The sequence below is a fragment of the Mesocricetus auratus genome, unplaced genomic scaffold (assembly GCF_017639785.1).
Source record: "Mesocricetus auratus isolate SY011 unplaced genomic scaffold, BCM_Maur_2.0 Super-Scaffold_6730, whole genome shotgun sequence".
NCBI lineage: Eukaryota > Metazoa > Chordata > Mammalia > Rodentia > Cricetidae > Mesocricetus > Mesocricetus auratus.
Window position 1 is genome coordinate 105,227,578 of NW_024429184.1, and position 12,940 is coordinate 105,240,517.

At 40.4% G+C, this 12,940-nt stretch overlaps 1 protein-coding gene across 1 annotated transcript in view; it reads right to left on the reverse strand.

Moving 5' to 3' along the window:
• Positions 1 to 3,552: 3,552 nt before the first annotated feature.
• Hsd17b4 (hydroxysteroid 17-beta dehydrogenase 4) overlaps positions 3,553 to 12,940 on the reverse strand; it is an 85,725-nt gene continuing 76,337 nt past the window's right edge. Inside the window, exons 23-24 of the mRNA XM_040741831.1 lie at positions 6,603 to 6,730; positions 3,553 to 3,972 (exon numbers count right to left, since the gene is read on the reverse strand). Coding sequence (XP_040597765.1) covers positions 3,883 to 3,972; positions 6,603 to 6,730 — 218 coding nt within the window. The 3' untranslated portion in view covers positions 3,553 to 3,882. The remainder of the gene's footprint in view (positions 3,973 to 6,602; positions 6,731 to 12,940) is intronic.

Sequence of the window (12,940 nt, forward strand, 5' to 3'; positions counted from 1 at the left end):
TGATCTGAACAGGGGAGAGCTCTTGGACCCCAGACTGACAGTGGGGAGGCCAGCATGGGACTGATCTGGACTCCCCAAATGTGAGTGTCAGCGAGAAGTCCTGGGCAACCTATGGGGCCCTGAGCTGTGGATCAGTGTCTATCCCTAGAATACAAACAGTCATCGTGTGCCCATAGCACAAAGAGGGATGCTCTCTCAGCCTGGACTCTTAGGGGAGTGCCTGGACCCTACCCAGAGTGAAATGGCAGACTCTAGATATCCCCTATGTGGAAGGATTTGGCAATAGGGTGGGAGGCTGGGGGGGAAGGGGAATGTGGGAGGCAGGGAGGGAGAGGGAACTGGGATTGACATGTAAAACAAGCTATTTAAAATTAAAATAAAAAATGATAAAAGAAAAAAAAAAGAAAACAAAACCACACCCAAAAGGGAAAACAAAAGAATACCAAACTGCAAGCAAGCACACACACACCACATACAACACACACACACACACACACACACACACACACACACACACACGCACACACTGTGGAGTTCATTATGTTGTTCAAATACTTCTGAACATGAGCAATCTGTCCTGTGGTGGTTGATATACCCATTGTCACTATTTTTTGAGGCAGGTCTCTCAGTGAAAATGGAACTTACCAATTCTGATTCATCCAGATTGGCTGGCCAGGCAAGCCCCCAATGCACACATATCTTCCTCTCCTTGTGCCCCCATCACTCCCATTATGGGTTTAAAGGTCCACGTCACCAAGCCCAGATTTTTTTTATTAATTTATTTTTTACATTCCCAGTCCCCCCTCCCTTCTCTCTTCCCAATCCCTCCATCACCCCCTCCTCCTATCTGCTCCATGATGAGGGTAAGGCCTCTCCTAGGAAGTCTACTAAGTCTGTCCCATCATCTCGTTGAGGGAGGACCAAGGCTCCTCTCCACCCCCAAATCGGTGTATAGGCTGGACAAGGTGTCTCTCCATATAGAATAGGCTCCACTAAGTCAGTTTGTGCATTAGTGTTAATGTTAGGTCTTGGACACACTGCCAGTGGTCTCATATATTGTCCCAGTCACACCATTATCATCTATATTAAGGGAGTCTACTTCAGTCTATGCAGGTTCCCCAGTTGTGAGACCTGAGTGATCTGTTACTAGCTTTGGGCAGCTGATCCTGTGAGTTTCCCCATCATGGTCTTGACTCCTTTGTTCATATTATCACTTCTCCCTCACTTCAATTGTACTCCAGGAGCTTGGCCTATTAGTTAGTTGTGGATTTCTGCATTTCCTTCCATCTGTTTCTGGAAGAGGGTTCTAACTTCTCTGTGGTTGTGGATTATAGGCTAGGCATTCTTTTGCTTTATGTCTGGTATCCACTTATGAGTGAGTGCCTATTATATTTGTCTTTCTGGTTTTGGGTTACCTAACTTAGAATGTTTTTCTAATTCTGTTCATTTGCCTGTAAATTTTAGGACGTCATTGTTTCTAACTGCTGAGTAGTACTCCATTGTGTAAATATACCACATTTTCTTTGTCCATTATTCAGTTGACGGGCATCTAGGCTGTTTCCAAGATCTGGATATTGCAAATATGTGGCTATGAAGATAGTAAAGCAAATGTCCTTGTGGTGTGGATGTCAAGCCCAGCTTCTTATATAGGTACTAGGAACCCAAACTCAGTTGACTTTGTATACTGCAGTATGGACCAGTAATAAAGCTTATGCTGCATACCTGCTTTCCTTCCAACTTAGTTTTGATGTACTGAGGAAGACATATATGAGCATTTCCAAGTTAAAAAAAAAACACTGACTGTTAAGTATCTAATGAACTTGGTAGACAAAAATAAGACAAATAGAAGTCACATAGGTTTATTAAAAGTTTATATATATATATGTATATATATATATATTGTTTTTACGAGACAGGGTTTCTCTGTATTGTTTTGGAGGCTGTTGGTCCAGCCTGGCCTCGAACTCACAGAGATCCACCTGCCTCTGCCTCCCGAGTGCTGGGATTAAAGGCGTGCACCACCACCGCCCGGCAAAAGTTTATGTATTTCTTATTGGAGAATATAAGAATTGATGGTTCACTCAACAATATTAAATAACTGAAAACTGCTAGGGAACATAAGACTAATAGACTAATAATATGCTTCGTTATCTCAATATTAGTGGTTCTCCGACCTTTAAGGCTGATAGAGAGGTAGATAAGGTAGCCAAACCACAACTTACTTAAGACAAGTATTGAGCATCTAAAAATCAACACTTCCATTAGTGAACTGTGGCATTTGACTGATAATCTACTTCTACTGGGACACCACTGAGCTTTTCCAAGCTTATCACCAGTAGGAATTTAGTATAATAAAGACCAACATTGTAAGTTGCCATTGCTTTATTAAAATTAAATTGGCAGAGAGTAGATCTCTCTGCACTAAGGCCAAGTCTGAGGGACACATTTCCTCAGTTGCAGGGAAGACAACTGCCTGAAAGCCTACTCCAGGAATTCCTTTGCAGCTGGCTTGGCCCAAGTCACACCCCTCTTCAAGGATGATCATAATCGGTTAGTAGTTGCCTCAGGATGTCTCCTAAGGGATATCCCAGCTTCAGAGACACCGTCAAAGATAATCTGAGGCTATGTAATGCCCTTCGCTCCAAGCCCACTTCGGACAGGTACAGAACCTAAGAGTACTCCCACATCAACTTTCTACCCATGAAATCTCCCTTACAAAGTGTAGGAGGAAGTCTGTATGCCGCCATTAAACATGTGACTTACTAGAGGCGCATACAGATGAGGTAATAATAGGGCGGTTTACCACACCGCTAACCACACCCACTTTAGGCATGACTAAAGACATACACGGCTGGACGTAAAGACGTATACGTACGTAGGCGGTGAACTACGTCACTAGCCAGGCCCACTTTTGGGCATGGCTAGGGAGCGTTACGGGGGAAGGCATAAAAGACAGCACACAGGAAGTCTCGCTCTCTTTTCCCGGAATTCGGCTTCTGGTTTGGCAGCGGAAAACTACTTGGCTCATCTGGGCTACTTGTTTAGTATCTTGTGAGTAATTTCTACAATAAATACTTAGTTTTACTTTCAATAAGTGTGTGTCGCTTATCGTTACAGCATCCTTTGGAGCTACAACAAAGTCTGATTCCCAAAGAGTCAGCAAAGAATGGGAATTCTGAGTGCAACAAAACTGAAGCCGACTCCATCCCAGCCTTACCACCCACACATCCCTGGTTCCTCTGCAGACAAGTCACCGAAAACACATTCCCAGACACACTGCATCAGAGGGAAATGTAGGGAGAATCTGCTATGTGATCATATTTGCAGGAGACTATCTTTATGATTTCAGGCTACTGATGAAGCACAAATGTTCTCTTTGGTGGATTTAAAAACGATGAAAATATGGCTTCAAGTAGAGGAGATCAAAGAATTATTTGAGAACACAAGGACTTTGCTCTTAAACACAGCACTATTCTAGCAGTGGAAAATCGGTACATACTGGGAAATTCATGAAATGCAGGATATCAATGAAGAGAGAGGAAATGAGTGAGATGAATGTTAAAGTGGCTTTTATTCATTCAATTTTCCTTTGGACATACTAACACTATTACAAATTCCAATGAAACCACACTTGGTTGAAATTTCTTTATTAAGATACTGATCTATGAACAAAGCAATTACTCGCTAGCTAGATTACAAGTTCCTTGTAAAAATAATATGTGAAAAATTAGTAGAAAATGAAAATCCGAAAGTTATCTGAAATCTGAAAATGTTAAGTGATTTCTGCTGCACGTTACTGTTGATCACGTCACAGAATACTGGAGCATAATTGGGCAGAGAATATTTAACGATTCCATTTTTGTTAAGAGCACAGTGGGCCCTTCAGAGTTTAGCATAGTCTTTAAGGATCATCTGAAGCTTCTGGCCTAGCATGATGTTCCCTCTGGCCTTCAGTCTGCCGCTGAAGAAGGCCTGCAAAGGGACAGGGAAAGAGCACCAACCATCAACCTTGCACTTGATCTTCTTCCAAAAAGACAGTTGTTCAGAATGACAACAGGTGAGTTAGGAACTGGACAACAACGGTGGCTTCAGTCCAGCTCTAAGAATTTTACAGTTATGGATAGCATACATGGTTTTACCTTAGAAAAAAGGCACGCCTGTGTGTTTAGACTAAGTTATCTGACTTGACTGGTGATTCTGCTTGAATCTGCACTTCTGGCTTTATTATTACAGGTGGGTTTGAGAATATATGGATATAAGACTACACTGCATTCTTTCATAATACAGCTATTCCACTCAGAACTTGGAGAGCAGACTGAAGATGTTAATCACATCTCCATCACACAGAGGCCATATAATGTCAAAATAAGATAGTATCACAGTGTGATAACAGATAACACACAGGCTCTGCTGCTTATTAGCAGTGCTAACTTGGGCAAACCACTCACTCCATCTATGAAAACTCAGGACAGCAGCACTGAAGTAACACACCTTTGTCATGTGAGCTATATAATGTGCAGGGTTATGGAAAGAGTGTATGGATCCAAGCAGAAGGCTGGCATGTTAAATTAATTCTTTAAACTCTGAACACTTTAACCACAAATGCACTGAAAAGTTTCTATGCCTGTAACCTTAACTTCTAAGTATACTGATGCAGAAGTCTGATATTTTCATGGTGTCCCACACATACTGAGTCTCTGAATTCTTTATTTTTTTCTATCTGAATGTGAAATTTTGAAAGATATCTTTAAGCTAATATTCTTTTTTATACTTCATTTATTTTGGGAACTTTGACTAAAATTTTTATCTGTGTTATTGAGCTCTTTGTTTCCAAAATTCCTTCCTATTTGCAAAACATCTCATGTATATCCTGCACATATTCCCTAACTTCATTCAGCTATGATCTTTTGAGATCTTTTATTAAAAAGATTGACTGGTTTGTGTTTATGTGTACCACATGTGTACAGGTGTTCAAAGAGAGCAGAGAGCATCAGATCCCTTGGAACTGGCATTAAAAGTGGCTCATAGCCACCTGATATGGGTGCTGGAAACTGAATCTGGGTCCTCTCCAGCAGTGGAGAGTGTTCTTAACCACTAATCTCTCTAACCCCATCTATTTGAGCATCTTTAGGACACATTACTAAAGTGCTGCCATAGGCTGGAGACATCATAATATAGTGTCTGTTTCTCATATGTGATTTATGTCTTGTGGAAGAATGAATATCCCTACTACTTTCATGAGATGGCCTTCTTAGAAAGCAAATTTTTCCTGAAAATGTGTCTTTGGATACTGGTTTGTTATACAAATTTGAGTTTGGTTCTTGTAGGTTATTTTGACCATCACTAGTGACTGAGCAATAAAACATACTCGAGTCAGGGACCTACTGTCTCTGCAGACTGTGCAGTAGTTGGTGGGTGTGATCTAGACAGCAGAGTGCGTGCACGCTGCATGTATATATGGGAGCGGTGACTTCTCTCAGGGGCGTGCATTAACTTTTAACACTGGCTTTGTTACTTGAGAGAGTCTCTGGGACTGGCTGCCCCACTAGTGATGAGGGGTCTGAAGCAGTGGCGCCGGCACAAGCCCAAGTGTTTCACAGGAGAGACACTGGTTTTAGTCACATGCAGTTGTGACAGTAGTCCCTGATCCTTAAGGTAGAGGAACAGGCATACAGGAGGCCTACAAAGTGGCAACAAAAGTTACAAGTCCCCTCCTCTACTGCGGTGGGTGCATACACCCCAAAGTCCCTAGCTGTGCACCCTGGAAAAGGAGACAACAGCCAGGGTTGGTACTGTTTGTTCCCAATTCTCAGTGGTCATTCTCACCAGGGACTGAGTGGAAGCTGCATTTTTCAGAAAGTTTCAAATTTTGAAAATAACTTACAAAGAAGTATTTTATATAGCATATAAGTATATAGCTTTTAAAACAGAGTTTCTTCAATTCTGTCATCTCATGAGTTTTGCTACTATTTGGAAGTTGTTTCTTATTTACTTGTACATTCAAATAATTATCTGAGCCCATTCATTGTTAAAACCAATACAAACTGAAAATAATGAATTTTTCTCATCTGTACAAACTACAATATTGGCTATCTCAATTTTGTGTTTGAAAACAGGTAATAGATTCAGAGCAATATTAACAATAGTCACAGAAGGCCCTCCTGTCTTAATGATGACTTCCACTGAAATGCCTTGGAATGCTTCAACTTCAGTGATACAGTGACTATTAGATATCCTATTTCTAGGTTCTCAATGAGTTATTAATACTTTATATGGGCTGAAAAGAAAATCAAGATTTTTATTTGTTTTGTTTTAATAAAATCTGTGCAAATGTCCCAAAGTTCACTAGCTGAAAGTTGAAACATATCAGACATTACAAGACTCAACTTGCATCACATACAGGTTTTACATCTCATCAACTGTATATTGAAATGCCTAGTATAGGTTTTTTATTGTTTTTAGTAAATGGTAAACAGGACCTACACTCCCTCCCCCAAAAAAAACTTTACAAAACTACTAACTGAAACAGTAATTTCAAAAATATGACTCACTAATGAGCATGCACATACAAACTTAATAAATGAAAATCTTCAGAACACTACCTTCTGCGGGTCAAGCTTGCCCAGGACCACTTCCATGAAATCCTCATCTGAAATTATGATGGTCGTATCAGCGGAGCCTTTTGCAGGCCCTTGGTATACTTCTCCAGAGCCATTCTTCATGTCAATGGCTGGGAAAAAAGAAAATAACGTGTGTCACCTTTTTCTCAAAAATATTACAGCACAGAAAGTGAACTGAAATGGAAACTTATAATTTCCAAGTTAGGCAATATTCATATAATCTATACTTGTTCTCCTTCTAGAACATGTACTTTTTTGTCATGTAGAAAATTATTGATGTTCAGATGGATCTCACCGGGTAACTAAGACTGGCCTTGAACTCACAGCAATCCTCCTGCAGTGTGCACCATCTGGTGGAGCTCGTAAATCTTTTTTAGATGCTGCTTTGTCTTATAAAGGTCTTTGGAATGGTTGAGTCAATAATTTTTTTCCTTTCCGTTTGTCCCTTCACCATACGGTATGACTTGAATCAGTTTTGATTCTCTTTGTAAGTTCTCATCATTTGGAACCTGGTGTTTCTGTTGTGTTCTTGGCAGTGCATAGGAACCCAGCCTCCTGTGTTTGACCCTCCTGCAAGCACTGTGGGACTCGAGGGCAGCAGATCCATCTCCCGTCCCTTTTACAAGATGGGCACTAGCTGATCTGTGACGGCATCCTTCCCTTGTTGATTTTCTGTGTTTGAAGTATGTGTACATGTGCTTTACAGAATAAAACATCTGGGTTTTAAAAAATAGTTTTTTCTTAATGAAGAATTTCATATGACAGAAATATTCATATCAGTATGAATTAAGTGTAGAACAAGTTACTAACAAGAAATGAAGTTGCTCTAAAGTATCTAATTAAGGACTTTGAACTGTAGTCAGCAAAGAATTTTAGTTAATTGGATAAGATGCCATGACACTCTATTGGAGAGAACTCGCTTTCCCTTTTCCAGCAGGGATCAACTACAATTGCAAATAGCTTCTTGGGCTAGGTAGGCATGGTGACATACACCTTTAATCCCAGCATTTGGAAGGCAGGTGGATCTCTTAGTTCAAGGTCAGGCTGGTCTACAGAGCAATTTCCAGGACAGTCAGGGCTACACAGAGAATCCCTGTCTCAAAGAAAAAAAATTCCCCTCAGTAATAAAACTGTACTTTGCACATATTAATACTAGAGTAAAGGAGTAAGGAGTAAGAGTAAGTTTCCTGGTCCACAACAATCTATGCTTGTTCATCAATCACACTTTCCCTTAAACTTATCTACTCACCGTTCACAGACATGAGACTTGAAACTGTGAAATGCTCATAGCTACACTGATACAGAAATGATGGTGCTTAGCAAGAATATAGACATTTGGGGTAAAGGAGCAAAATACACAAGAGCATTAGAATCCAGATACCTGTAGTCACCATCAACCTTCTGTAGGAATAAAGACACTGCACTTGTACCCAATGGTAGTTTAGTGTGTTTCAGTGACTATAGTTTAAAAGAGTTCAGGAAAATGTCAGCTAGAATTTCCTGCCTTTACAGGAAGGGGTGAGGTAAAATCACAAAAGGGGCTATGGGATTAGAAATATGCTGCTTTGCATCCTATGCCTAGGACAGCGAGGTCTTTGTGGATACAGACCCAGCTCGTCACTTGGTCCCATATGCTTCTTTGAAGACAGAGTATTTACGAAGTGAGTGAAAGGGCATGACAAAGGCTCTCTGTGCCCCCAAAGAGTAGCAGCAAATGGAAAACTTTTACACAGTAGCCTAGACTGTCCTCAAATTCATGGGTTATCCTCCTACCTCTGCCTCCTAAATGCTAAGATTATAGAAGGGGGGCCACGACTCCTTAGAAGATTTTAGAAGAAGACACAATACTTTGCTACTATTTTTTCCAAAAATTCATAAATCTAATCATGAATAAATACAAACTAAAGAATATTCCTCAATAACTTTTCCAAAACATCAAGATGGTAAATAAGACAATGTCTCCAGACGCCAGCAGCTAGGAACTTAACAAGTGCAGAGTGTGAGCAGGCCAGACGGGGACATTCATCCCCTCTCTCTCCATTTCTATTGTTGCTACTATTATTGCTATTATTCCTTTGCTTTAAATGACACTATTGGGACAAATAGTGAAACGTTAATAAGATGGTAGAGTAGATAAGAACAGTGAATAAATGTTACCTTCCTGACATTGATAACCACTCTGTGGTCAGAAAATGTCTTTGTTCTTGGAATAGAGCACCCATCACCCTTACAATACCAAGTCTCCAAGTTACTCTTAAGTACATACACTTTTACAAAATGAGATCAAATTCTTAAAATTTCAAGTACTAGATGAAAGATAACTGTTACTTCTCTTTACGATCTTTGTAGTTCTATCTCTATGTTAGAAGTTATGGTTAACAAGAGATTGCAAATGGTGTTAGGACACATTGCACACAGAGGGCCTGATGGCCTATGAAGAGGTGCTGCTCTGTGGGCATACAGTCAGGAACTGCGCTGGAGAGCAGCGGCTGCCCCTGTGGAGGAAATCCTTACTGATGACTAGATAGCAGATTCTTTCCAAAGACAACCTGTTTTCTTGAAATTCATGAGACACGTCTGAGTCTCAACCCAAAATCTGGAACTGGCATCTTTAAGATTCAGTGTATAGGCCTGGTGAGCTGGCATATGCCTATACTCTAACCATTTATGAAGTTAAGGCAGAAGAGTTTCTGGTTTGAGGCTAGTCTGGGATATAAAGCAAGACCTCACCTCAAAAGATAAAACAATTACTTTATGTTTAGGCTGAAAAATCTTAAAGGATAATCCAATTTGACTTCGGGAATGAATTCCAAACCAGAGCTCATAGATTCTGATTAAATGGCTTCCTCAAGAAGGTTTGGATTCTCATCTGCAAGGAATGCCAGTTCTTAAATCTCCATACTTCCTTCCACATGGTAACAAGTTTACAAAATGCATGAACACTAGCATTCAAAGAGCATCACCATCCCATCACCATCACACAGTGCACAAGGGATGCCTGGATTTGGTCCAGGTACGTAGTTAGCTCTGGACACCATTACAATATATACCACTAAAACTCAACCAGTTAATTCACTTCACTAAACAATATTCAAACAAAAATGCATAGTATCTGTATAATCTTGGTATGTCTATGAAACTTTTATACATTTTCATATGATGTAAAAGACTATAGATACGATACTGGAGAGAAACCAGCCTGTTCCAAGCCCATTTGCTTAAACCTATCACTCCAAGGAATATGGAACACATTCTGTTCAACAACATGGTATCTTTAGGATATAATAAGTATTTGTAAACAGTTTCAATAGTCTCCATGTATCTTATAACTATAAATATTCAAGCAACAAACAAATTACTTGGAAACATGTAGTGTCCTTAGCATTACAATGAATTATACAATGGAAATGTATTAGTGAAATTCTATGTGAACAGGTGTGGCAGACAACCCTCCACAAGCAGTTTCATTCCATCTTCTTCTTGCAGGACAGTGTCAAGGTAGCAGAGCTGATGAACTCTGACTGTGCTCTCCAACTCTGCTTGCATCTGTCACTTACCCATGGGCTGCAGGCACACAGACCACAAGCTAGCCCCATCTTGACTGACTGTAATCCTGGATCACAGTTCATCATTTTCTCTCTACAAACCCCTACCTCTCTCCCATTTTGCTGTTCCAGTAATGACTCACTATTCTTAAGAGTACAGGTTCAAAACCTCAGTTTTACCCGAAATGTCTTAATTTCTTCTGATAGTCAGACATAGGTAGTGCTCATGGAAGTTGGTTCTAAGCAATGGTTTCACATCAGTCCTCTCCTCTCTCCCCTCCATTATCATCATGACTTTAACTTAGGTCTGCCTTTATTCTTCTCATGCCCATAGGGGACATGGCACATAAATACTGATCTCTTCACTGAATGAACCAATTTCCCCTATCCTCTGAAATTAAGCTCATCTTTTCCAGGTCTCTGTCACCTGTGTACATGTGCAGGTCTGTAATTCTGAATCTCAATTTTCAGCATGGATGTGTTTTGGAATTCAGAATTGTTCTGATTTAAGTAACTTTGAATCTAGAAAGTCCCCCAATGGTGCAACACTGTATAAACTGATACATCATTTCTCCACTCTAATTGACACTAGGTAAAGTAACTAAATATAGTAATAACCACCTAAACTGGGGCCAGGTTTTGTTAGCAGTGAGTTTTAACAGGGAAAAGTTTTAAACCTTCAAATCGTTCTGCTTCCAAATTTCAGAGCAGAGTAACTGCTTTAATTTCCAGCCACAGATGATTCTGTAGGCTCCCTGAAGCCTCCTGCTATTTCTTTCTTTGTTGTGTGGTACTAGGAATGGAACCCTGAGCCTCTGTACACCAGGCATCCCTGACCTAAGTCACTTATTCTGCCAACAGTCATTTCTCTACTGTTAATAGGACCCAAAGAGTTTGCTAGACAATTTTTGGATGGTTTTAGAAATTAAATAAATAAATATGATCATTTCTAGTAAAAATGTTTCAGTGGTACATTTCACCACTAAAGAAAAATACAGAGCACCATCTACACAGTAAACTTGCTGAACAGAAAACAAGCATTCATTTTTGTTCTTCTAAAAGAGCAATTATCTCATCCCTCTAAACTGTGACTCCTATATGGCTTTTAGCACTTACAGCGTGAACCTGACTAGGAGCTGGCAACAGACATAGTGCAGTCCTTTCTCAGAGTTAAGCCCAAGGTCAGATGAAAAGGGACATGTAACTAGAAACGACCAAAGTATAACAGGGTATCAGGACAAGCAAGATGGGAATAATCAAAGATCCCTAGAAAAATAAAGGGACAAGGATGGCCTTTATTCAAAGGTGAGACCACCAATGACAGAACCTTGGGACTAACTGGTTGCTTCCAGATACTCAGTTCCAATCACTTGTTATTATATATATATATATATATATATATATACAATATATATACATATACATATATATATACATATATTACACTAACAACAGTCACTGTTTTTGCAGAAAGAACAGGTATGAACTTGAATTCTAGTTTAAGGATGCTCTATCTATGAATATTGCTATTACTAAACACTGTACCCCAAGGTATGAAGATGAAGGCGTGAGGCAGATTGGCTTCCTTCCCAAAGCCCTGCACTGAGGCCCCTCTCTGACTTGCTCTATTAACCAGGGGCAGAAGAAGAGCTTTAGATTTTCTCAGTCCTGCCAGCAGAGGCCACACTGCCCCTCACTCAGGCAGCCCTCCTGTTCCTATCTAACAATATGTGATGGGCCTTAGAAGTGGCACTCTTCAAGGCATACTTACGACTCCTGTCTCCATAATCAACACCAGCATTGTCTCAGCTGATACCAGCATTCTCTCTAAATCTAGGCTTGACTTGAAAAACAGCCCCTCCTACACACACACACACACACACACACACACACACACACACACACACAGTGCCCAGAGATGTGGTACTGTCAGGGATGGAAAGAAAAAGATGGGCATGGCCTGGGGTCTATGGGTTGGAATGTGACCATCAGCTCCTACACTTGCTCAAGGACAATGATGGCACATGCAGCCCGCACGCTCATTTCCATTCCCTGCATCCTGTTCCTAGTGTACCATGATGTGAGCATGGCTGGCCACTTAACAACATAAAAGACACAATCTTGGGTGCTTCAGCATTTGGTAAAACATCTTTTTAAAAAACTACTTGAGGGGAGAAAAAGTAGAAACAACATATTCCCTAAGGTAGTCTTTAAATATCTATGCTATATCAATAAGTACCAAATGTAACTGTAACACAGGGCTGCCCAAAAGGATGCCTTCTACCACACCAACAAGTCAAAAAAGATTCTCACTGCAACCAAATCCTGTGATTTACCTCAGTGACACAAAGACTGGAGAGAAAAGAACCAAAAACAGTTCCACAACTGTGAATCAAATCAAGCTGAGAGACAAAGCCAATCCAAGCAGCAGGAATGATGACCCTTCCAGAGGAGGTCTAGAGCCCTGCCACACCCGCCACTGCTTGCTTTGCTAGGAAAGACCTAGAGAGATGAGAAAACAGACAAAAGCTGCAAAGAATTGATGGCACGCTGCAATGAACAAGCTCCAGCATTCTCATTTATTTCTAATGGAAGCTAATAGAGAAAACTTTTTTACATTAACAGGTAACTTTTCAGTGTAAGCACATTATCTTCCAAATGAAATCTTAATCGGTCATTAACCACTTGCATCTTATCCCTGGCCTGCTTGCCTAGGTCAATCACTTGTCTTCAATATGAACCCCTGTGGCTGATACTGCCAGCTTCGAGACTTGT